Below are 26,275 nucleotides of genomic sequence, written 5' to 3' on the forward strand. Positions count from 1 at the left end.
TGAGAATCCATTCCGTTAAGGGGTTATATACAGTTTTTTTTAAAAACAAATTTTATCGATTTTTTTTCGACACCACAGAAAATATTTATTAAAAATGTTTTAGTGACGTTGTTTAGTACATGTTTCTGGATACTTATTTAGATTTTTTCATAAAAAAATATTAAATAATAAAAATGTTATAGCCGAATCCCAAGATCGTCTTTTTTCGATGGTCTCTTGCGGTAGACATCATATCCCGAGAACGGTTCATCCGAAATCAAAAATTCAAAAAAAATTTCGTTAGTATATTGTATTGCCTAGTCCGTTTTATAAAAATAGATTATTAAAATGAATATTGGTCAATGTCAAGACCAAAGCACAAGAGAGGAAGTTTACATACCTTTATGCAAGTTTACAAAAGGAAGTCCAATCAGCCATCGACATAATCCATTTCGGAAAAGTGATGTCGTTTTGTCACATCGGCCTATTAAAAATCCGACAGTAAAAACTAAAAGAAACTTTTGTGTTTCTCCCCAACGTTTCTTGCGTTTCTTTCTTGCGAAACCCCAACATCTAAAAGTTCAGGAGAATAAGACGAACAATTTTAAAGAAACAAAATCGTTTGATCCTTCTCAAATAGATGATTACGTAACCACAGAAAAAGTTCTCAACCAATCTAAGTTTGTGAAAACGTACATTAAAAATCCGAATGCCTATTTCACTTAAGGTCCTTTAGTATTGGCTCGGCTTAAGCTTGAAGATTTTCAGAAAATATCTGATAAGCGTCTAAAATGGAAACCGATTTACAAGCAACCCTCTGAAAAGGATCAAACACAAAAAAAAACTCTTACCACTTAAATCCAATGCGCACTTAAATCCTGCTGAGGTTAAAAATAACGCACGTAGGTTTGACGAAAGAGTTAAAAAACTTCAGATAAGATCTGACGATGACCTGAATGATTTTGATAGCACTCTAAACGAGACCTGCGATGAGCTGGACATTTATCCTAAGTTTTATATGCAGATTCAACCAAGAAGTATACAATTGTGTACAAACTCGTTACCATTATCAATGCCCTACACTTTCTCAAAGAAAATGAGTTCCTTTGAACTTAAATGCTTCCGCGAACGAAAAAGTTTTTCACATAGCCCTAAAGAAGACGACGTGACTTTGTCCACGATAGCTTCATCTAATCAACCTTATAAAGATAAAAGCGTGAACAAACAGTCATCGGAAAAAAAATTTTATGCGCCGCTAAAAAAACAACTCTCTCAAAAACTTATTCCTTTTAGGCTAAACAATACGTCAAGCGCACCCGTTTTGAACCCCTGTTTCTTTGGAAGCTGTGCGAAGAACCGTGAAATTGAAAAATCCTGCATATCGCCTAAAATGGGGACTATTGTGTATAATCAACAAAAGAAATCGCAAATTTGCATGGAACGCAAAAATAATACATTACTGCAATTTGTACCTGTGGAACATGGCTTGGCAATTAACGATACTTTTTTTAGACGGCCGGGATCGATGGGACCTCTGTTGATGCAGACGGATTTATATGTGCCTAACTTCAGTAAACTTAACGAATTTTCATCCGCCTCATCTCTCATGCAAGACAATCACCAATGGCAACAACTGAGGGCTATTAAAGAGGTAACTGATCGTCAACTTTATAATAAGGTATTGGACCAACATCAGCAATACTGCTCAAAGGTGCTAGCTCCTCCTAGTGCTAGTATGAAGACGAAAATTCATCAGCATTTGCGTACGCATCAGCTGATCTATCGGAAAAAACAGAACAGTTATCGCATATCCCTTTCTGGCAATGGTGTCCGCACCCAACATCTTGACAACATTAATCCAAGTAAAATTAATAGCGATTGGCTTTCTCCAATGAATGAACGTGGCACAAAAATTACCTCTTTGATAGGTAAAGCATTTACTAGAGATGAAATTCTTCAAAAAGTTAAAGAGTTCTGTTTTAAGAGCATCAAGCGAACCCATATTTCAGAGATCAAAATACAGAATCTTCCGAAAAAAAATGCAGCAAACGATCCATATTCTCTAAAAGAATCTTAATTTAAAGTAATTGCTAGTTTTAATAGTGGAAATAATTATTTTTATTATTACTTATAATTAACTTATTCATTAGGTAGTGACGTCGATTATTTACATGGAATGACGTTAATAATTATTAATTTTACAGAAACAAATTAAACAAGGGTTTTTTTGTGACGGAGGATATTGTTGTTTAACATATGAATTTTGATTTATTGGTTGCGAATGATTCTGTGGCGAGTTATGCCTGACACCGCAAATAAACTATATTCGAGGCGCCTTCGAAGATTCTCTGTAACTCTCTTAACAAATTTTCTGTATTTGTGCTGACAATACTAAAACAATCCATAAAGAAAAGTTTTAAATAAAATGAATATATTCATATCATATTCTTATTTGGCGTCATATTGGTGACTCGCAATTTTAAAAAATTTTAAGTGGTAAATCATCAGTGTTGTCACAGTACCAAAGCCAGCTTCTTCATTGACTTTTTAATGTGGTTAAATTGGCGTTAACAATCATAAAGTTTATGGAATTTTGTTGTGTGAATCAAATAATTCCTGAATCTGAAAATGGAAGGTCTTTGTACAGGTACTTAAGTATTTATTTAAATCAGCGTAATTGAGATGTGTTGAATCTTTTTATATGTTTCTAAAAAACTAATTTTATCTAAATCGGCCGTTTTTTAAAGGACATATACCCATATATATGTACAATTTCTCATACAAACGCACTGTGGCCGATTTTGGTAATTTAGCGTCGAATATGGAATATCATTAAAAATAATGATAATTTAAAAAAGTTTGAAATTCGTATGGAATGTTAACCCAATAAGAAATAAAATTTAGTAATTGTAATTAAGTAAAATTGTTTATTTTTATTTTTTTCTAGTTTACTTTACTTTTTTTGCAAAATAAACTAGTTTCAATTGTCCATAAGAAGATTTTGGCCTTTAATCTCAAAGGAAACTGCCTTGCTCGAGTTATTGGTCGAACTTTTGGAAAAGTTTATTATTAATGGATCTGACGATAGTAACAATAAGTGCAAAAATTCATCCATTGTGTTTTTGTAAGAGTTTTTACGTGTATGGCTCAAGCGAAAATTTCTTAAATCTTTGTTTCGGGCTTCTTCCGACATCATTCCGATCGGTATCCGCAGTGAATCAAAATGTTGTACATTGAGGATGGAATCCAATTTACTATCCTCATCCAAAAGAACCTAATGTTTCGTTAACCAACAAGCGTTCTTGCTCTCGAAAAGCTTCTTAAACATATGTACCTATTTGATTTATTCCATAATTTTTTTAAAACGAATATTACAAAAATTTTTACCGGTGCATTCTATAGATGTCAAGTTCGCTTCGGAACATTTCGATTAATGAATTATATTCCTAAAAATGTGATCTACTACTGCAGAACCCATAAAGATTATGGCGTCTGCATCCCCATGCCAAACTGCAAAAAGTGATTGCTGGAAATATCGCTAACTTTAACAGGGGCACGTAGGGGCAGCTGAACATGGATAATTTATACACTAGACGAACCACAGTTTACCAAAAATATACGCTTTTTGTGGGCCGAGGCGAGCTTCACAAAGTTTACCTCTACAGAAGTGGAAATTTGTCATAAAAAAAGGGTACTGCAAAAATATTTAATTATTTGACTATCGGTAGGAAACAGCATTTTAATGAATTTTAACAGTTGAAAATTTGCCTAATCTGACGCTAGAATAGCTAAACCGGGCACTGTGAAACAGCCTAAAATTTTGAACGCGTGGATCTCGAAGACTATAAGAGATAGAACTTGAACTCGTATGGTATCCGCGTAGATTAAAATTGTGTCAAAGTTTTGCCAAAATAAATAATTTTGAAAAATGTTTTGATGCCAAACTGTTCAAATGACAAATCTACCATGAATATAAAAGCAGCCGCTTTACAAGCTACACTTCTGAGTCGGCAGTATGGCCGTTGCTATTTTGTTGTTGTTTTGCCCAAGCACAAAAGTATGAAACCAAAATATGTTGCTGAGAATCCATTCCGTTAAGGGGTTATATACAGTTTTTTTTAAAAACAAATTTTATCGATTTTTTTTCGACACCACAGAAAATATTTATTAAAAATGTTTTAGTGACGTTGTTTAGTACATGTTTCTGGATACTTATTTAGATTTTTTCATAAAAAAATATTAAATAATAAAAATGTTATAGCCGAATCCCAAGATCGTCTTTTTTCGATGGTCTCTTGCGGTAGACATCATATCCCGAGAACGGTTCATCCGAAATCAAAAATTCAAAAAAAATTTCGTTAGTATATTGTATTGCCTAGTCCGTTTTATAAAAATAGATTATTAAAATGAATATTGGTCAATGTCAAGACCAAAGCACAAGAGAGGAAGTTTACATACCTTTATGCAAGTTTACAAAAGGAAGTCCAATCAGCCATCGACATAATCCATTTCGGAAAAGTGATGTCGTTTTGTCACATCGGCCTATTAAAAATCCGACAGTAAAAACTAAAAGAAACTTTTGTGTTTCTCCCCAACGTTTCTTGCGTTTCTTTCTTGCGAAACCCCAACATCTAAAAGTTCAGGAGAATAAGACGAACAATTTTAAAGAAACAAAATCGTTTGATCCTTCTCAAATAGATGATTACGTAACCACAGAAAAAGTTCTCAACCAATCTAAGTTTGTGAAAACGTACATTAAAAATCCGAATGCCTATTTCACTTAAGGTCCTTTAGTATTGGCTCGGCTTAAGCTTGAAGATTTTCAGAAAATATCTGATAAGCGTCTAAAATGGAAACCGATTTACAAGCAACCCTCTGAAAAGGATCAAACACAAAAAAAAACTCTTACCACTTAAATCCAATGCGCACTTAAATCCTGCTGAGGTTAAAAATAACGCACGTAGGTTTGACGAAAGAGTTAAAAAACTTCAGATAAGATCTGACGATGACCTGAATGATTTTGATAGCACTCTAAACGAGACCTGCGATGAGCTGGACATTTATCCTAAGTTTTATATGCAGATTCAACCAAGAAGTATACAATTGTGTACAAACTCGTTACCATTATCAATGCCCTACACTTTCTCAAAGAAAATGAGTTCCTTTGAACTTAAATGCTTCCGCGAACGAAAAAGTTTTTCACATAGCCCTAAAGAAGACGACGTGACTTTGTCCACGATAGCTTCATCTAATCAACCTTATAAAGATAAAAGCGTGAACAAACAGTCATCGGAAAAAAAATTTTATGCGCCGCTAAAAAAACAACTCTCTCAAAAACTTATTCCTTTTAGGCTAAACAATACGTCAAGCGCACCCGTTTTGAACCCCTGTTTCTTTGGAAGCTGTGCGAAGAACCGTGAAATTGAAAAATCCTGCATATCGCCTAAAATGGGGACTATTGTGTATAATCAACAAAAGAAATCGCAAATTTGCATGGAACGCAAAAATAATACATTACTGCAATTTGTACCTGTGGAACATGGCTTGGCAATTAACGATACTTTTTTTAGACGGCCGGGATCGATGGGACCTCTGTTGATGCAGACGGATTTATATGTGCCTAACTTCAGTAAACTTAACGAATTTTCATCCGCCTCATCTCTCATGCAAGACAATCACCAATGGCAACAACTGAGGGCTATTAAAGAGGTAACTGATCGTCAACTTTATAATAAGGTATTGGACCAACATCAGCAATACTGCTCAAAGGTGCTAGCTCCTCCTAGTGCTAGTATGAAGACGAAAATTCATCAGCATTTGCGTACGCATCAGCTGATCTATCGGAAAAAACAGAACAGTTATCGCATATCCCTTTCTGCCAATGGTGTCCGCACCCAACATCTTGACAACATTAATCCAAGTAAAATTAATAGCGATTGGCTTTCTCCAATGAATGAACGTGGCACAAAAATTACCTCTTTGATAGGTAAAGCATTTACTAGAGATGAAATTCTTCAAAAAGTTAAAGAGTTCTGTTTTAAGAGCATCAAGCGAACCCATATTTCAGAGATCAAAATACAGAATCTTCCGAAAAAAAATGCAGCAAACGATCCATATTCTCTAAAAGAATCTTAATTTAAAGTAATTGCTAGTTTTAATAGTGGAAATAATTATTTTTATTATTACTTATAATTAACTTATTCATTAGGTAGTGACGTCGATTATTTACATGGAATGACGTTAATAATTATTAATTTTACAGAAACAAATTAAACAAGGGTTTTTTTGTGACGGAGGATATTGTTGTTTAACATATGAATTTTGATTTATTGGTTGCGAATGATTCTGTGGCGAGTTATGCCTGACACCGCAAATAAACTATATTCGAGGCGCCTTCGAAGATTCTCTGTAACTCTCTTAACAAATTTTCTGTATTTGTGCTGACAATACTAAAACAATCCATAAAGAAAAGTTTTAAATAAAATGAATATATTCATATCATATTCTTATTTGGCGTCATATTGGTGACTCGCAATTTTAAAAAATTTTAAGTGGTAAATCATCAGTGTTGTCACAGTACCAAAGCCAGCTTCTTCATTGACTTTTTAATGTGGTTAAATTGGCGTTAACAATCATAAAGTTTATGGAATTTTGTTGTGTGAATCAAATAATTCCTGAATCTGAAAATGGAAGGTCTTTGTACAGGTACTTAAGTATTTATTTAAATCAGCGTAATTGAGATGTGTTGAATCTTTTTATATGTTTCTAAAAAACTAATTTTATCTAAATCGGCCGTTTTTTAAAGGACATATACCCATATATATGTACAATTTCTCATACAAACGCACTGTGGCCGATTTTGGTAATTTAGCGTCGAATATGGAATATCATTAAAAATAATGATAATTTAAAAAAGTTTGAAATTCGTATGGAATGTTAACCCAATAAGAAATAAAATTTAGTAATTGTAATTAAGTAAAATTGTTTATTTTTATTTTTTTCTAGTTTACTTTACTTTTTTTGCAAAATAAACTAGTTTCAATTGTCCATAAGAAGATTTTGGCCTTTAATCTCAAAGGAAACTGCCTTGCTCGAGTTATTGGTCGAACTTTTGGAAAAGTTTATTATTAATGGATCTGACGATAGTAACAATAAGTGCAAAAATTCATCCATTGTGTTTTTGTAAGAGTTTTTACGTGTATGGCTCAAGCGAAAATTTCTTAAATCTTTGTTTCGGGCTTCTTCCGACATCATTCCGATCGGTATCCGCAGTGAATCAAAATGTTGTACATTGAGGATGGAATCCAATTTACTATCCTCATCCAAAAGAACCTAATGTTTCGTTAACCAACAAGCGTTCTTGCTCTCGAAAAGCTTCTTAAACATATGTACCTATTTGATTTATTCCATAATTTTTTTAAAACGAATGTTACAAAAATTTTTACCGGTGCATTCTATAGATGTCAAGTTCGCTTCGGAACATTTCGATTAATGAATTATATTCCTAAAAATGTGATCTACTACTGCAGAACCCATAAAGATTATGGCGTCTGCATCCCCATGCCAAACTGCAAAAAGTGATTGCTGGAAATATCGCTAACTTTAACAGGGGCACGTAGGGGCAGCTGAACATGGATAATTTATACACTAGACGAACCACAGTTTACCAAAAATATACGCTTTTTGCGGGCCGAGGCGAGCTTCACAAAGTTTACCTCTACAGAAGTGGAAATTTGTCATAAAAAAAGGGTACTGCAAAAATATTTAATTATTTGACTATCGGTAGGAAACAGCATTTTAATGAATTTTAACAGTTGAAAATTTGCCTAATCTGACGCTAGAATAGCTAAACCGGGCACTGTGAAACAGCCTAAAATTTTGAACGCGTGGATCTCGAAGACTATAAGAGATAGAACTTGAACTCGTATGGTATCCGCGTAGATTAAAATTGTGTCAAAGTTTTGCCAAAATAAATAATTTTGAAAAATGTTTTGATGCCAAACTGTTCAAATGACAAATCTACCATGAATATAAAAGCAGCCGCTTTACAAGCTACACTTCTGAGTCGGCAGTATGGCCGTTGCTATTTTGTTGTTGTTTTGCCCAAGCACAAAAGTATGAAACCAAAATATGTTGCTGAGAATCCATTCCGTTAAGGGGTTATATACAGTTTTTTTTAAAAACAAATTTTATCGATTTTTTTTCGACACCACAGAAAATATTTATTAAAAATGTTTTAGTGACGTTGTTTAGTACATGTTTCTGGATACTTATTTAGATTTTTTCATAAAAAAATATTAAATAATAAAAATGTTATAGCCGAATCCCAAGATCGTCTTTTTTCGATGGTCTCTTGCGGTAGACATCATATCCCGAGAACGGTTCATCCGAAATCAAAAATTCAAAAAAAATTTCGTTAGTATATTGTATTGCCTAGTCCGTTTTATAAAAATAGATTATTAAAATGAATATTGGTCAATGTCAAGACCAAAGCACAAGAGAGGAAGTTTACATACCTTTATGCAAGTTTACAAAAGGAAGTCCAATCAGCCATCGACATAATCCATTTCGGAAAAGTGATGTCGTTTTGTCACATCGGCCTATTAAAAATCCGACAGTAAAAACTAAAAGAAACTTTTGTGTTTCTCCCCAACGTTTCTTGCGTTTCTTTCTTGCGAAACCCCAACATCTAAAAGTTCAGGAGAATAAGACGAACAATTTTAAAGAAACAAAATCGTTTGATCCTTCTCAAATAGATGATTACGTAACCACAGAAAAAGTTCTCAACCAATCTAAGTTTGTGAAAACGTACATTAAAAATCCGAATGCCTATTTCACTTAAGGTCCTTTAGTATTGGCTCGGCTTAAGCTTGAAGATTTTCAGAAAATATCTGATAAGCGTCTAAAATGGAAACCGATTTACAAGCAACCCTCTGAAAAGGATCAAACACAGAAAAAAACTCTTACCACTTAAATCCAATGCGCACTTAAATCCTGCTGAGGTTAAAAATAACGCACGTAGGTTTGACGAAAGAGTTAAAAAACTTCAGATAAGATCTGACGATGACCTGAATGATTTTGATAGCACTCTAAACGAGACCTGCGATGAGCTGGACATTTATCCTAAGTTTTATATGCAGATTCAACCAAGAAGTATACAATTGTGTACAAACTCGTTACCATTATCAATGCCCTACACTTTCTCAAAGAAAATGAGTTCCTTTGAACTTAAATGCTTCCGCGAACGAAGAAGTTTTTCACATAGCCCTAAAGAAGACGACGTGACTTTGTCCACGATAGCTTCATCTAATCAACCTTATAAAGATAAAAGCGTGAACAAACAGTCATCGGAAAAAAAATTTTATGCGCCGCTAAAAAAACAACTCTCTCAAAAACTTATTCCTTTTAGGCTAAACAATACGTCAAGCGCACCCGTTTTGAACCCCTGTTTCTTTGGAAGCTGTGCGAAGAACCGTGAAATTGAAAAATCCTGCATATCGTCTAAAATGGGGACTATTGTGTATAATCAACAAAAGAAATCGCAAATTTCATTGGAACGCAAAAATAATACATTACTGCAATTTGTACCTGTGGAACATGGCTTGGCAATTAACGATACTTTTTTTAGACGGCCGGGATCGATGGGACCTCTGTTGATGCAGACGGATTTATATGTGCCTAACTTCAGTAAACTTAACGAATTTTCATCCGCCTCATCTCTCATGCAAGACAATCACCAATGGCAACAACTGAGGGCTATTAAAGAGGTAACTGATCGTCAACTTTATAATAAGGTATTGGACCAACATCAGCAATACTGCTCAAAGGTGCTAGCTCCTCCTAGTGCTAGTATGAAGACGAAAATTCATCAGCATTTGCGTACGCATCAGCTGATCTATCGGAAAAAACAGAACAGTTATCGCATATCCCTTTCTGCCAATGGTGTCCGCACCCAACATCTTGACAACATTAATCCAAGTAAAATTAATAGCGATTGGCTTTCTCCAATGAATGAACGTGGCACAAAAATTACCTCTTTGATAGGTAAAGCATTTACTAGAGATGAAATTCTTCAAAAAGTTAAAGAGTTCTGTTTTAAGAGCATCAAGCGAACCCATATTTCAGAGATCAAAATACAGAATCTTCCGAAAAAAAATGCAGCAAACGATCCATATTCTCTAAAAGAATCTTAATTTAAAGTAATTGCTAGTTTTAATAGTGGAAATAATTATTTTTATTATTACTTATAATTAACTTATTCATTAGGTAGTGACGTCGATTATTTACATGGAATGACGTTAATAATTATTAATTTTACAGAAACAAATTAAACAAGGGTTTTTTTGTGACGGAGGATATTGTTGTTTAACATATGAATTTTGATTTATTGGTTGCGAATGATTCTGTGGCGAGTTATGCCTGACACCGCAAATAAACTATATTCGAGGCGCCTTCGAAGATTCTCTGTAACTCTCTTAACAAATTTTCTGTATTTGTGCTGACAATACTAAAACAATCCATAAAGAAAAGTTTTAAATAAAATGAATATATTCATATCATATTCTTATTTGGCGTCATATTGGTGACTCGCAATTTTAAAAAATTTTAAGTGGTAAATCATCAGTGTTGTCACAGTACCAAAGCCAGCTTCTTCATTGACTTTTTAATGTGGTTAAATTGGCGTTAACAATCATAAAGTTTATGGAATTTTGTTGTGTGAATCAAATAATTCCTGAATCTGAAAATGGAAGGTCTTTGTACAGGTACTTAAGTATTTATTTAAATCAGCGTAATTGAGATGTGTTGAATCTTTTTATATGTTTCTAAAAAACTAATTTTATCTTATTTTAAAGGACATATACCCATATATATGTACAATTTCTCATACAAACGCACTGTGGCCGATTTGGGTAATTTAGCGTCGAATATGGAATATCATTAAAAATAATGATAATTTAAAAAAGTTTGAAATTCGTATGGAATGTTAACCCAATAAGAAATAAAATTTAGTAATTGTAATTAAGTAAAATTGTTTATTTTTATTTTTTTCTAGTTTACTTTACTTTTTTTGCAAAATAAACTAGTTTCAATTGTCCATAAGAAGATTTTGGCCTTTAATCTCAAAGGAAACTGCCTTGCTCGAGTTATTGGTCGAACTTTTGGAAAAGTTTATTATTAATGGATCTGACGATAGTAACAATAAGTGCAAAAATTCATCCATTGTGTTTTTGTAAGAGTTTTTACGTGTATGGCTCAAGCGAAAATTTCTTAAATCTTTGTTTCGGGCTTCTTCCGACATCATTCCGATCGGTATCCGCAGTGAATCAAAATGTTGTACATTGAGGATGGAATCCAATTTACTATCCTCATCCAAAAGAACCTAATGTTTCGTTAACCAACAAGCGTTCTTGCTCTCGAAAAGCTTCTTAAACATATGTACCTATTTGATTTATTCCATAATTTTTTTAAAACGAATATTACAAAAATTTTTACCGGTGCATTCTATAGATGTCAAGTTCGCTTCGGAACATTTCGATTAATGAATTATATTCCTAAAAATGTGATCTACTACTGCAGAACCCATAAAGATTATGGCGTCTGCATCCCCATGCCAAACTGCAAAAAGTGATTGCTGGAAATATCGCTAACTTTAACAGGGGCACGTAGGGGCAGCTGAACATGGATAATTTATACACTAGACGAACCACAGTTTACCAAAAATATACGCTTTTTGCGGGCCGAGGCGAGCTTCACAAAGTTTACCTCTACAGAAGTGGAAATTTGTCATAAAAAAAGGGTACTGCAAAAATATTTAATTATTTGACTATCGGTAGGAAACAGCATTTTAATGAATTTTAACAGTTGAAAATTTGCCTAATCTGACGCTAGAATAGCTAAACCGGGCACTGTGAAACAGCCTAAAATTTTGAACGCGTGGATCTCGAAGACTATAAGAGATAGAACTTGAACTCGTATGGTATCCGCGTAGATTAAAATTGTGTCAAAGTTTTGCCAAAATAAATAATTTTGAAAAATGTTTTGATGCCAAACTGTTCAAATGACAAATCTACCATGAATATAAAAGCAGCCGCTTTACAAGCTACACTTCTGAGTCGGCAGTATGGCCGTTGCTATTTTGTTGTTGTTTTGCCCAAGCACAAAAGTATGAAACCAAAATATGTTGCTGAGAATCCATTCCGTTAAGGGGTTATATACAGTTTTTTTTTAAAAACAAATTTTATCGATTTTTTTTCGACACCACAGAAAATATTTATTAAAAATGTTTTAGTGACGTTGTTTAGTACATGTTTCTGGATACTTATTTAGATTTTTTCATAAAAAAATATTAAATAATAAAAATGTTATAGCCGAATCCCAAGATCGTCTTTTTTCGATGGTCTCTTGCGGTAGACATCATATCCCGAGAACGGTTCATCCGAAATCAAAAATTCAAAAAAAATTTCGTTAGTATATTGTATTGCCTAGTCCGTTTTATAAAAATAGATTATTAAAATGAATATTGGTCAATGTCAAGACCAAAGCACAAGAGAGGAAGTTTACATACCTTTATGCAAGTTTACAAAAGGAAGTCCAATCAGCCATCGACATAATCCATTTCGGAAAAGTGATGTCGTTTTGTCACATCGGCCTATTAAAAATCCGACAGTAAAAACTAAAAGAAACTTTTGTGTTTCTCCCCAACGTTTCTTGCGTTTCTTTCTTGCGAAACCCCAACATCTAAAAGTTCAGGAGAATAAGACGAACAATTTTAAAGAAACAAAATCGTTTGATCCTTCTCAAATAGATGATTACGTAACCACAGAAAAAGTTCTCAACCAATCTAAGTTTGTGAAAACGTACATTAAAAATCCGAATGCCTATTTCACTTAAGGTCCTTTAGTATTGGCTCGGCTTAAGCTTGAAGATTTTCAGAAAATATCTGATAAGCGTCTAAAATGGAAACCGATTTACAAGCAACCCTCTGAAAAGGATCAAACACAGAAAAAAACTCTTACCACTTAAATCCAATGCGCACTTAAATCCTGCTGAGGTTAAAAATAACGCACGTAGGTTTGACGAAAGAGTTAAAAAACTTCAGATAAGATCTGACGATGACCTGAATGATTTTGATAGCACTCTAAACGAGACCTGCGATGAGCTGGACATTTATCCTAAGTTTTATATGCAGATTCAACCAAGAAGTATACAATTGTGTACAAACTCGTTACCATTATCAATGCCCTACACTTTCTCAAAGAAAATGAGTTCCTTTGAACTTAAATGCTTCCGCGAACGAAAAAGTTTTTCACATAGCCCTAAAGAAGACGACGTGACTTTGTCCACGATAGCTTCATCTAATCAACCTTATAAAGATAAAAGCGTGAACAAACAGTCATCGGAAAAAAAATTTTATGCGCCGCTAAAAAAACAACTCTCTCAAAAACTTATTCCTTTTAGGCTAAACAATACGTCAAGCGCACCCGTTTTGAACCCCTGTTTCTTTGGAAGCTGTGCGAAGAACCGTGAAATTGAAAAATCCTGCATATCGCCTAAAATGGGGACTATTGTGTATAATCAACAAAAGAAATCGCAAATTTGCATGGAACGCAAAAATAATACATTACTGCAATTTGTACCTGTGGAACATGGCTTGGCAATTAACGATACTTTTTTTAGACGGCCGGGATCGATGGGACCTCTGTTGATGCAGACGGATTTATATGTGCCTAACTTCAGTAAACTTAACGAATTTTCATCCGCCTCATCTCTCATGCAAGACAATCACCAATGGCAACAACTGAGGGCTATTAAAGAGGTAACTGATCGTCAACTTTATAATAAGGTATTGGACCAACATCAGCAATACTGCTCAAAGGTGCTAGCTCCTCCTAGTGCTAGTATGAAGACGAAAATTCATCAGCATTTGCGTACGCATCAGCTGATCTATCGGAAAAAACAGAACAGTTATCGCATATCCCTTTCTGGCAATGGTGTCCGCACCCAACATCTTGACAACATTAATCCAAGTAAAATTAATAGCGATTGGCTTTCTCCAATGAATGAACGTGGCACAAAAATTACCTCTTTGATAGGTAAAGCATTTACTAGAGATGAAATTCTTCAAAAAGTTAAAGAGTTCTGTTTTAAGAGCATCAAGCGAACCCATATTTCAGAGATCAAAATACAGAATCTTCCGAAAAAAATGCAGCAAACGATCCATATTCTCTAAAAGAATCTTAATTTAAAGTAATTGCTAGTTTTAATAGTGGAAATAATTATTTTTATTATTACTTATAATTAACTTATTCATCAGGTAGTGACGTCGATTATTTACATGGAATGACGTTAATAATTATTAATTTTACAGAAACAAATTAAACAAGGGTTTTTTTGTGACGGAGGATATTGTTGTTTAACATATGAATTTTGATTTATTGGTTGCGAATGATTCTGTGGCGAGTTATGCCTGACACCGCAAATAAACTATATTCGAGGCGCCTTCGAAGATTCTCTGTAACTCTCTTAACAAATTTTCTGTATTTGTGCTGACAATACTAAAACAATCCATAAAGAAAAGTTTTAAATAAAATGAATATATTCATATCATATTCTTATTTGGCGTCATATTGGTGACTCGCAATTTTAAAAAATTTTAAGTGGTAAATCATCAGTGTTGTCACAGTACCAAAGCCAGCTTCTTCATTGACTTTTTAATGTGGTTAAATTGGCGTTAACAATCATAAAGTTTATGGAATTTTGTTGTGTGAATCAAATAATTCCTGAATCTGAAAATGGAAGGTCTTTGTACAGGTACTTAAGTATTTATTTAAATCAGCGTAATTGAGATGTGTTGAATCTTTTTATATGTTTCTAAAAAACTAATTTTATCTAAATCGGCCGTTTTTTAAAGGACATATACCCATATATATGTACAATTTCTCATACAAACGCACTGTGGCCGATTTTGGTAATTTAGCGTCGAATATGGAATATCATTAAAAATAATGATAATTTAAAAAAGTTTGAAATTCGTATGGAATGTTAACCCAATAAGAAATAAAATTTAGTAATTGTAATTAAGTAAAATTGTTTATTTTTATTTTTTTCTAGTTTACTTTACTTTTTTTGCAAAATAAACTAGTTTCAATTGTCCATAAGAAGATTTTGGCCTTTAATCTCAAAGGAAACTGCCTTGCTCGAGTTATTGGTCGAACTTTTGGAAAAGTTTATTATTAATGGATCTGACGATAGTAACAATAAGTGCAAAAATTCATCCATTGTGTTTTTGTAAGAGTTTTTACGTGTATGGCTCAAGCGAAAATTTCTTAAATCTTTGTTTCGGGCTTCTTCCGACATCATTCCGATCGGTATCCGCAGTGAATCAAAATGTTGTACATTGAGGATGGAATCCAATTTACTATCCTCATCCAAAAGAACCTAATGTTTCGTTAACCAACAAGCGTTCTTGCTCTCGAAAAGCTTCTTAAACATATGTACCTATTTGATTTATTCCATAATTTTTTTAAAACGAATATTACAAAAATTTTTACCGGTGCATTCTATAGATGTCAAGTTCGCTTCGGAACATTTCGATTAATGAATTATATTCCTAAAAATGTGATCTACTACTGCAGAACCCATAAAGATTATGGCGTCTGCATCCCCATGCCAAACTGCAAAAAGTGATTGCTGGAAATATCGCTAACTTTAACAGGGGCACGTAGGGGCAGCTGAACATGGATAATTTATACACTAGACGAACCACAGTTTACCAAAAATATACGCTTTTTGCGGGCCGAGGCGAGCTTCACAAAGTTTACCTCTACAGAAGTGGAAATTTGTCATAAAAAAAGGGTACTGCAAAAATATTTAATTATTTGACTATCGGTAGGAAACAGCATTTTAATGAATTTTAACAGTTGAAAATTTGCCTAATCTGACGCTAGAATAGCTAAACCGGGCACTGTGAAACAGCCTAAAATTTTGAACGCGTGGATCTCGAAGACTATAAGAGATAGAACTTGAACTCGTATGGTATCCGCGTAGATTAAAATTGTGTCAAAGTTTTGCCAAAATAAATAATTTTGAAAAATGTTTTGATGCCAAACTGTTCAAATGACAAATCTACCATGAATATAAAAGCAGCCGCTTTACAAGCTACACTTCTGAGTCGGCAGTATGGCCGTTGCTATTTTGTTGTTGTTTTGCCCAAGCACAAAAGTATGAAACCAAAATATGTTGCTGAGAATCCATTCCGTTAAGGGGTTATATACAGTTTTTTTTAAAAACAAATTTTATCGATTTTTTTTCGACACCACAGAAAATATTTATTAAAAATGTTTTAGTGACGTTGTTTAGTACATGTTTCTGGATACTTATTTAGATTTTTTCATAAAAAAATATTAAATAATAAAAATGTTATAGCCGAATCCCAAGATCGTCTTTTTTCGATGGTCTCTTGCGGTAGACATCATATCCCGAGAACGGTTCATCCGAAATCAAAAATTCAAAAAAAATTTCGTTAGTATATTGTATTGCCTAGTCCGTTTTATAAAAATAGATTATTAAAATGAATATTGGTCAATGTCAAGACCAAAGCACAAGAGAGGAAGTTTACATACCTTTATGCAAGTTTACAAAAGGAAGTCCAATCAGCCATCGACATAATCCATTTCGGAAAAGTGATGTCGTTTTGTCACATCGGCCTATTAAAAATCCGACAGTAAAAACTAAAAGAAACTTTTGTGTTTCTCCCCAACGTTTCTTGCGTTTCTTTCTTGCGAAACCCCAACATCTAAAAGTTCAGGAGAATAAGACGAACAATTTTAAAGAAACAAAATCGTTTGATCCTTCTCAAATAGATGATTACGTAACCACAGAAAAGGTTCTCAACCAATCTAAGTTTGTGAAAACGTACATTAAAAATCCGAATGCCTATTTCACTTAAGGTCCTTTAGTATTGGCTCGGCTTAAGCTTGAAGATTTTCAGAAAATATCTGATAAGCGTCTAAAATGGAAACCGATTTACAAGCAACCCTCTGAAAAGGATCAAACACAGAAAAAAACTCTTACCACTTAAATCCAATGCGCACTTAAATCCTGCTGAGGTTAAAAATAACGCACGTAGGTTTGACGAAAGAGTTAAAAAACTTCAGATAAGATCTGACGATGACCTGAATGATTTTGATAGCACTCTAAACGAGACCTGCGATGAGCTGGACATTTATCCTAAGTTTTATATGCAGATTCAACCAAGAAGTATACAATTGTGTACAAACTCGTTACCATTATCAATGCCCTACACTTTCTCAAAGAAAATGAGTTCCTTTGAACTTAAATGCTTCCGCGAACGAAGAAGTTTTTCACATAGCCCTAAAGAAGACGACGTGACTTTGTCCACGATAGCTTCATCTAATCAACCTTATAAAGATAAAAGCGTGAACAAACAGTCATCGGAAAAAAAATTTTATGCGCCGCTAAAAAAACAACTCTCTCAAAAACTTATTCCTTTTAGGCTAAACAATACGTCAAGCGCACCCGTTTTGAACCCCTGTTTCTTTGGAAGCTGTGCGAAGAACCGTGAAATTGAAAAATCCTGCATATCGTCTAAAATGGGGACTATTGTGTATAATCAACAAAAGAAATCGCAAATTTCATTGGAACGCAAAAATAATACATTACTGCAATTTGTACCTGTGGAACATGGCTTGGCAATTAACGATACTTTTTTTAGACGGCCGGGATCGATGGGACCTCTGTTGATGCAGACGGATTTATATGTGCCTAACTTCAGTAAACTTAACGAATTTTCATCCGCCTCATCTCTCATGCAAGACAATCACCAATGGCAACAACTGAGGGCTATTAAAGAGGTAACTGATCGTCAACTTTATAATAAGGTATTGGACCAACATCAGCAATACTGCTCAAAGGTGCTAGCTCCTCCTAGTGCTAGTATGAAGACGAAAATTCATCAGCATTTGCGTACGCATCAGCTGATCTATCGGAAAAAACAGAACAGTTATCGCATATCCCTTTCTGGCAATGGTGTCCGCACCCAACATCTTGACAATATTAATCCAAGTAAAATTAATAGCGATTGGCTTTCTCCAATGAATGAACGTGGCACAAAAATTACCTCTTTGATAGGTAAAGCATTTACTAGAGATGAAATTCTTCAAATAGTTAAAGAGTTCTGTTTTAAGAGCATCAAGCGAACCCATATTTCAGAGATCAAAATACAGAATCTTCCGAAAAAAAATGCAGCAAACGATCCATATTCTCTAAAAGAATCTTAATTTAAAGTAATTGCTAGTTTTAATAGTGGAAATAATTATTTTTATTATTACTTATAATTAACTTATTTATCAGGTAGTGACGTCGATTATTTACATGGAATGACGTTAATAATTATTAATTTTACAGAAACAAATTAAACAAGGGTTTTTTTGTGACGGAGGATATTGTTGTTTAACATATGAATTTTGATTTATTGGTTGCGAATGATTCTGTGGCGAGTTATGCCTGACACCGCAAATAAACTATATTCGAGGCGCCTTCGAAGATTCTCTGTAACTCTCTTAACAAATTTTCTGTATTTGTGCTGACAATACTAAAACAATCCATAAAGAAAAGTTTTAAATAAAATGAATATATTCATATCATATTCTTATTTGGCGTCATATTGGTGACTCGCAATTTTAAAAAATTTTAAGTGGTAAATCATCAGTGTTGTCACAGTACCAAAGCCAGCTTCTTCATTGACTTTTTAATGTGGTTAAATTGGCGTTAACAATCATAAAGTTTATGGAATTTTGTTGTGTGAATCAAATAATTCCTGAATCTGAAAATGGAAGGTCTTTGTACAGGTACTTAAGTATTTATTTAAATCAGCGTAATTGAGATGTGTTGAATCTTTTTATATGTTTCTAAAAAACTAATTTTATCTAAATCGGCCGTTTTTTAAAGGACATATACCCATATATATGTACAATTTCTCATACAAACGCACTGTGGCCGATTTTGGTAATTTAGCGTCGAATATGGAATATCATTAAAAATAATGATAATTTAAAAAAGTTTGAAATTCGTATGGAATGTTAACCCAATAAGAAATAAAATTTAGTAATTGTAATTAAGTAAAATTGTTTATTTTTATTTTTTTCTAGTTTACTTTACTTTTTTTGCAAAATAAACTAGTTTCAATTGTCCATAAGAAGATTTTGGCCTTTAATCTCAAAGGAAACTGCCTTGCTCGAGTTATTGGTCGAAATTTTGGAAAAGTTTGTTATTAATGGATCTGACGATACTAACAATAAGTGCAAAAATTCATCCATTGTGTTTTTGTAAGAGTTTTTACGTGTATGGCTCAAGCGAAAATTTCTAAAATCTTTGTTTCGGGCTTCTTCCGACATCATTCCGATCGGTATCCGCAGTGAATCAAAATGTTGTACATTGAGGATGGAATACAATTTACTATCCTCATCCAAAAGAACCTAATGTTTCGTTAACCAACAAGCGTTCTTGCTCTCGAAAAGCTTCTTAAACATATGTACCTATTTGATTTATTCCATAATTTTTTTAAAACGAATATTACAAAAATTTTTACCGGTGCATTCTATAGATGTCAAGTTCGCTTCGGAACATTTCGATTAATGAATTATATTCCTAAAAATGTGATCTACTACTGCAGAACCCATAAAGATTATGGCGTCTGCATCCCCATGCCAAACTGCAAAAAGTGATTGCTGGAAATATCGCTAACTTTAACAGGGGCACGTAGGGGCAGCTGAACATGGATAATTTATACACTAGACGAACCACAGTTTACCAAAAATATACGCTTTTTGCGGGCCGAGGCGAGCTTCACAAAGTTTACCTCTACAGAAGTGGAAATTTGTCATAAAAAAGGGTGCTGCAAAAATATTTAATTATTTGACTAACGGTAGGAAACAGCATTTTAATGAATTTTAACAGTTGAAAATTTGCCTAATCTGACGCTAGAATAGCTAAACCGGGCACTGTGAAACAGGCTAAAATTTTGAACGCGTGGATCTCGAAGACTATAAGAGATAGAACTTGAACTCGTATGGTATCCGCGTAGATTAAAATTTTGTCAAAGTTTTGCCAAAATAAATAATTTTGGAAAATGTTTTGATGCCCGTTGGGGCCGTCAGCCAACGGGTACAACGGGTACAACAGCCGTAACTGTGTACACCGCTGGTAGTGCGACTATACTCTCCACGTGAGGGCGGCTGGTAACAGGTCCCAGTAAGGTCATGTCTCTGCCGAGGATGCTGGCTAATGGTCGTCGGGCGGGGACAAGAACACTCCCTTCCTTAAATCACCCCAATACAAGGTGGAACAGCATATGCCGAAGGATGCGTGTCCGAGGGGGGGCTCGGACGCTATTATGCAAACTCTGGGGGACCGGCCGACTTCCCAGTTTTAACCAGGCTTATCGTGACAAGCGGGCTATGTCATGATGGACGAACCCCTTCCCGCCTACTCGTGGGACCAAAACATGAATTCTAACTTACCGAACAAAAACCTAAGTGGAGGACGGAACTCCCGAAAAAAGTCCGGAAATGGGGTCAGTGACCCGTCAAACTCCAAGGCACTCAAAAGCCAAGGAGTTGCTGAGATGGAGAAGCCCCCACAGAGGGGCAACATCTGGAGGCGGGACGCGCCGGTGCGGAGGAGGTTGCCAAGGCTTCTTCTTCCAAAGTAGGGCTAGCCATGGGACCACCGAACGGCGTGGAGAGGAAGACCCCAGGGTCAACCTCCAAACCAACCGGCGGGGCCCCTAAAGCGAACCCTGGTCCGAGAGCGTCTCACTCGACGCAGCGTAAAGGCTCTTATAAAGACAGGAGAAGAGCAGCCTTCATTCTGATGAGGGCGACCCATAAGCCGAAATTATTAAGTGGGCAAGGGAGATCCTACCCGATTTTAATCCGGAAAAGGCGGGAGAAAGGCTGGATCCGAAGAGACGTACTGCGTCAGACCCTGCCAAGGAGGCCGCGCAAAGCGCGAAAAGGCAGAGGTCCACAGAGGGAGAAGCCCCCCAGGCTAAGAAGAGGAAGGCCCAGCCGCAGCCGTCCAACCGCTCGTTCGCCGAAGTAACGAAGGGAAGAACCTTAATTGGAGTCCTGGACAAGGGCTCCAAGGATGGGCTCATCCCCAAGGAACTTTGGCGACGAGTGGTAAACGAGTTGCATGGGCGCTTCGTGGAGGAGATGCTGCGAAGCGGAGGACCCCCACCAGAATGCGAAGACGCAGGATGGTATCAGGGTAGCGTCAAGGTAATTGCTTGCCAAGACGCGCGATCGGTGGAGACTTACAAGCGGATGGTTGCATCGGTTGGAGAGGTCTACCCTGGAGCTAAGCTGGTGGCGGTTGACTGGGACGAGATCCCCAGCAAACCGAGGGCGCGAGTGTGGCTCACAGAAAAGCCACCCGACCCGAAAACCATCCTAACAATGCTTAGGATGTGCAACCCGACGCTCCCCACGGCGGACTGGAGAGTCGCCAAGGTCGAGGAGGTGGTGCGACTGCGGAGGCAGGTCGTCCTCACACTAAACGAGGAGACCGTTAAAGCCCTGGAGAGGACGGAGCACCGGTTGAAGTACGGATTCGAGCATGTTTCGGTCCGTATCTATAAATCCGATGCGAAGGCCAAGCCAGGAGGTATCGGTCTGGAGGCAGACACACAAGAGCCAGACTTGGAGGAGCCGACCAAAGAGGGGCACCCGGAAGGAATGTCGGATGAGGAGGAGGACATTCTGGAAGGGTACACCTCGGAGGAAAGCGACTTGGCAAGGGCACTTGGTGGAGTCGGAACGGAGGAGGACTCTCTGCTGGGCTCCGAGAAGGAGGCAGAAATAACTGTGGTGGAGAATTGTAAGGATGTCCCTGACGATCTTACAAATAAACCTCTACCACAGTAAAGCGGCGTCAGCTGCCCTCCTACTCCACCTCGCCGAGAGTGGAGCTGATGTGGCCCTCATCCAGGAACCCTGGATCCTAGGAGACAGGATTCTTGAGTTGGGGGCGTCGGAGTTCAGTTCAGGCTCGCAAAAAAGAACCTTAACCTCTTTTTGCTACCCAATTTCAGCAATGAAGACCACGTAGCCGCAGCCGTAGAGAGCCCAAATGGCCCTCTAAGGATATGTTCGGCGTATATGGGCCACGACCAGGAGACCCTTCCCCCGCACCCGCTAATCAAACAGCTGGTGGAAGACAGCAGAAAGCACAAGATCGACCTGATCATAGGTTGCGATGCTAACGCCCATCATCATCAGTGGGGCAGCACTGACACGAACGAGAGGGGTGAGTCAATCTTCGATTTTATCCTAGGCTCCAATCTTCTGGTGGGTAACAGGTGTACAGAACCCACTTTCATAGTCAAGAACAGAAGGGAAGTACTTGACGTCACTCTTTACTCTGAATCCCTAGCGGACAGGATTGTTAGATAGGGAGTCCTAGAGAAACACTCATTCTCAGACCACCGATACATAGAATTAGTGGTCAATTTCGAGAACTTTAATCTACTAACGTTACGCAACCCGAGGAAAGCGAACTGGGAGTTATATAGAAAGAAGCTTGATAGTTCCTTGGGAAATCCTCCAACAGGGAACGTTGAGAATAGGGTAGCCCTGGATGCCATGGTGGACACGCTCACGGCAGCGTGCGCCTCGCAACTATTGCACCAAATGTAGGATACATTAAAACCTCAGAAGGTAACTGGACATCGTCCAGCAAAGAAACCCTAGAGGCTCTCATAGGGACACATTTCCCGGGATGCTCTCGAGAAGATACAACCCTGGAAATGCGGACACAGGGGAATAGCCCCTCCACCGCTAACCAACTTGAATACCTACTGAGTGATAGGTATCTCAGCTGGGCAATAAATAGCTTCAAGCCCTTCAAATCCCCGGGCCCAGATGGCATTGTCGCGGCTCAACTTATTAAAGCCGGTCCCAACCTGAGATCTTGGGTCAAGAAAGCTTTCTCAGCAATTTTCAGGATAGGCATCGTACCCGCAATGTGGTTGCGGACGAAAGTCGTATTTATACCCAAGGCGGGAAAACCATCTCACTGCACCCCCAAGGACTTCAGACCAATAAGCCTGTCGTCCTTCCTTCTCAAGACAATGGAGAGACTAATCAGCCTCCATATTAATCTTACTATAAACCCAGATGATATCTCGGGGTCACAGCATGCGTATAGGAAGGGCCGATCCACGGAAACGGCACTCCACGAAGTCACTACTTTTGTCGAAAAGGCACTTAGTGATAAGGAATACGCACTCATTGCTTTTCTAGACATAGAAGGTGCGTTCAACAACATCCTACCAAGCTCGATAATCAATGCGCTGACAGGACTAGGAATAGACGATCAATCCATACGCCTTATAGAGCAGATCCTGGTAAACAGGACTGTTGAGGCGTCACTAGGAGGAGAATCTATTCATAGATACGTCAGAAGAGGCACCCCGCAAGGAGGCGTACTCTCACCCCTACTCTGGAACGTGGCGGTTAATAGCCTACTGCGATCCCTAGAAGGGGGTGGTTGCAAAGTTATCGCTTACGCGGATGATGTCGCAATTGCCTTCTCAGGGAAATTTCCCCAGACTCTATGTGACCGCATGACGGACAAACTAAGGGTCCTCTCAACGTGGGCAGTTAGAAATGGAATAGGTGTGAACCCATCCAAAACAGAGCTCGTCCTCTTCACCAGGAAGTACAAAATACCAAACTTAAGGCTTCCAAAACTATTAGGAGAAACACTATCTCTTAGCGTACCACACCGACGGACGCACTAGACTTCATACTCGACCTATTACCGGTAGAGATAATGAGGGTCAAGATGGCCACGCTATCGGTAATCAGGCTACGAGAGACGGGCACATGGAAATGGACTGACTACGGACATACCAAGTTAGATCTACACCACTGCACGCCAACGGGGGGGGGGTACTGCGTACCTGTCGATAATCCCACCTTAAAATACAAGGTCTACATCCCAACAAGGGAGGAATGGGCCACACAAATCCCGGGACCAGCCGGTTCCCTCCATATCTACACAGACGGTTCAAAATTGAATGGCCAGGTGGGAGGCGGTTTCCATTGCGAACAGCTGGGCTTAAATGAGTCCTTCAGACTCCCCGACCACTGTAGTGTTTTCCAAGCAGAAGTAATAGCTATCGGGGATGCACTCAGATCCCCAGCACTTATTGGAAATCAGGACACAATCTGTATCATTTTAGACAGTCAGGCGGCACTCAAAGCCCTTGACTGATTCTCATCCAACTCCAGGATAGTGAATGACTGTCGCAGATCTCTTAACGAGATGGCTGAGCAGCATGACATACACCTCACATGGGTGCCCGGACATAGGGACCACGAGGGTAATTGCGCCGCCGACGAACTAGCAAGAGCAGGTACTACCAATCCTCTCCTACCGGAGAAGGAACGAGTAGGTATCCCTTTAGCTACGTGTAGGCTAAAATGCAGGGATCACTTTGACCGCGCATCACTGGGGAAATGGAGAAATCTCCAAAACTGCAGGAACTCCCGCATGATATGGCCCATCCGATCTAGGAAGAGGTCAATGATGCTTATCGCCCTAAATAGGCAGGACTGTAGTCTGGCGATCAAGGCCATTACGGGACATTGGTTAATAGGAGCACACGCGGCTAGACTAGCGGTGCCACATTATGACTACTGCAGGAGCTGTGGAGACGAAAAAGAGGAAGAGACAGTGGCACACCTCCTGTGTCAATGCCCTGCGCTGGGGAGCATCCGACTCAAATTCTTGGGCGCAGCCATACTTACAGACCTTACAGACCTCGCGGAGGTCGCTCCACACAGACTCGTAGCTTTCATCCGTAAATCTGGATGGGACCGCGAGCCGTTTCAGGAAGGATAGAGCACCCTTGGGCACATGAGTAGTGGGAAGGGAGAGGTCCTTTTGTAGGATCCTTGCCTGTGCGGTATCACAAGGAGCCCCAGCGGCTCAAGTGGATGGGGGTCAGAACCGGCACTCATCGCCGCCTCAACCTAACCTAACCTAACCTTTGATGCCAAACTGTTCAAATGAAAAATCTACACCCATGAATATAAAAGCAGCCGCTTTACAAGCTACACTTCTGAGTCGGCAGTATGGCCGTTGCTATTTTGTTGTTGTTTTGCCCAAGCACAAAAGTATGAAACCAAAATATGTTGCTGAGAATCCATTCCGTTAAGGGGTTATATACAGTTTTTTTTAAAAACAAATTTTATCGATTTTTTTTCGACACCACAGAAAATATTTATTAAAAATGTTTTAGTGACGTTGTTTAGTACATGTTTCTGGATACTTATTTAGATTTTTTCATAAAAAAATATTAAATAATAAAAATGTTATAGCCGAATCCCAAGATCGTCTTTTTTCGATGGTCTCTTGCGGTAGACATCATATCCCGAGAACGGTTCATCCGAAATCAAAAATTCAAAAAAAATTTCGTTAGTATATTGTATTGCCTAGTCCGTTTTATAAAAATAGATTATTAAAATGAATATTGGTCAATGTCAAGACCAAAGCACAAGAGAGGAAGTTTACATACCTTTATGCAAGTTTACAAAAGGAAGTCCAATCAGCCATCGACATAATCCATTTCGGAAAAGTGATGTCGTTTTGTCACATCGGCCTATTAAAAATCCGACAGTAAAAACTAAAAGAAACTTTTGTGTTTCTCCCCAACGTTTCTTGCGTTTCTTTCTTGCGAAACCCCAACATCTAAAAGTTCAGGAGAATAAGACGAACAATTTTAAAGAAACAAAATCGTTTGATCCTTCTCAAATAGATGATTACGTAACCACAGAAAAAGTTCTCAACCAATCTAAGTTTGTGAAAACGTACATTAAAAATCCGAATGCCTATTTCACTTAAGGTCCTTTAGTATTGGCTCGGCTTAAGCTTGAAGATTTTCAGAAAATATCTGATAAGCGTCTAAAATGGAAACCGATTTACAAGCAACCCTCTGAAAAGGATCAAACACAGAAAAAAAACTCTTACCACTTAAATCCAATGCGCACTTAAATCCTGCTGAGGTTAAAAATAACGCACGTAGGTTTGACGAAAGAGTTAAAAAACTTCAGATAAGATCTGACGATGACCTGAATGATTTTGATAGCACTCTAAACGAGACCTGCGATGAGCTGGACATTTATCCTAAGTTTTATATGCAGATTCAACCAAGAAGTATACAATTGTGTACAAACTCGTTGCCATTATCAATGCCCTACACTTTCTC

At 37.3% G+C, this 26,275-nt stretch overlaps 1 protein-coding gene and 4 long non-coding RNA genes across 5 annotated transcripts; all 5 read left to right on the plus strand.

Annotated features, from left to right (window-relative positions):
• Positions 1 to 769: 769 nt before the first annotated feature.
• On the plus strand, positions 770 to 2,118 carry LOC138927756 (uncharacterized; the record flags this gene model as incomplete). Its single annotated transcript, XM_070282987.1, has 1 exon — positions 770 to 2,118. A coding segment is annotated over one exon (1,287 nt), but the record flags the coding sequence as incomplete, so codon positions are not given.
• A 2,152-nt stretch (positions 2,119 to 4,270) lies between these two features.
• LOC138927757 (uncharacterized) lies at positions 4,271 to 7,034 on the plus strand. The gene is made up of 2 exons (XR_011444241.1): positions 4,271 to 6,120; positions 6,188 to 7,034. It is a non-coding gene; the product is annotated as an uncharacterized lncRNA (long non-coding RNA).
• Positions 7,035 to 8,537: 1,503 nt separating this feature from the next.
• LOC138925579 (uncharacterized) lies at positions 8,538 to 11,415 on the plus strand. The gene is made up of 3 exons (XR_011441815.1): positions 8,538 to 10,178; positions 10,246 to 10,742; positions 10,833 to 11,415. It is a non-coding gene; the product is annotated as an uncharacterized lncRNA (long non-coding RNA).
• A 964-nt stretch (positions 11,416 to 12,379) lies between these two features.
• On the plus strand, positions 12,380 to 15,140 carry LOC138925513 (uncharacterized). The gene is made up of 2 exons (XR_011441744.1): positions 12,380 to 14,226; positions 14,294 to 15,140. It is a non-coding gene; the product is annotated as an uncharacterized lncRNA (long non-coding RNA).
• Positions 15,141 to 16,876: 1,736 nt separating this feature from the next.
• Positions 16,877 to 19,198, plus strand: LOC138925514 (uncharacterized). Its single transcript, XR_011441745.1, has 2 exons — positions 16,877 to 18,284; positions 18,352 to 19,198. It is a non-coding gene; the product is annotated as an uncharacterized lncRNA (long non-coding RNA).
• Positions 19,199 to 26,275: the final 7,077 nt, after the last annotated feature.

This window comes from Drosophila bipectinata, chromosome XR, assembly GCF_030179905.1.
Source record: "Drosophila bipectinata strain 14024-0381.07 chromosome XR, DbipHiC1v2, whole genome shotgun sequence".
In the NCBI taxonomy this organism is placed as follows: Eukaryota; Metazoa; Arthropoda; class Insecta; order Diptera; family Drosophilidae; genus Drosophila; species Drosophila bipectinata.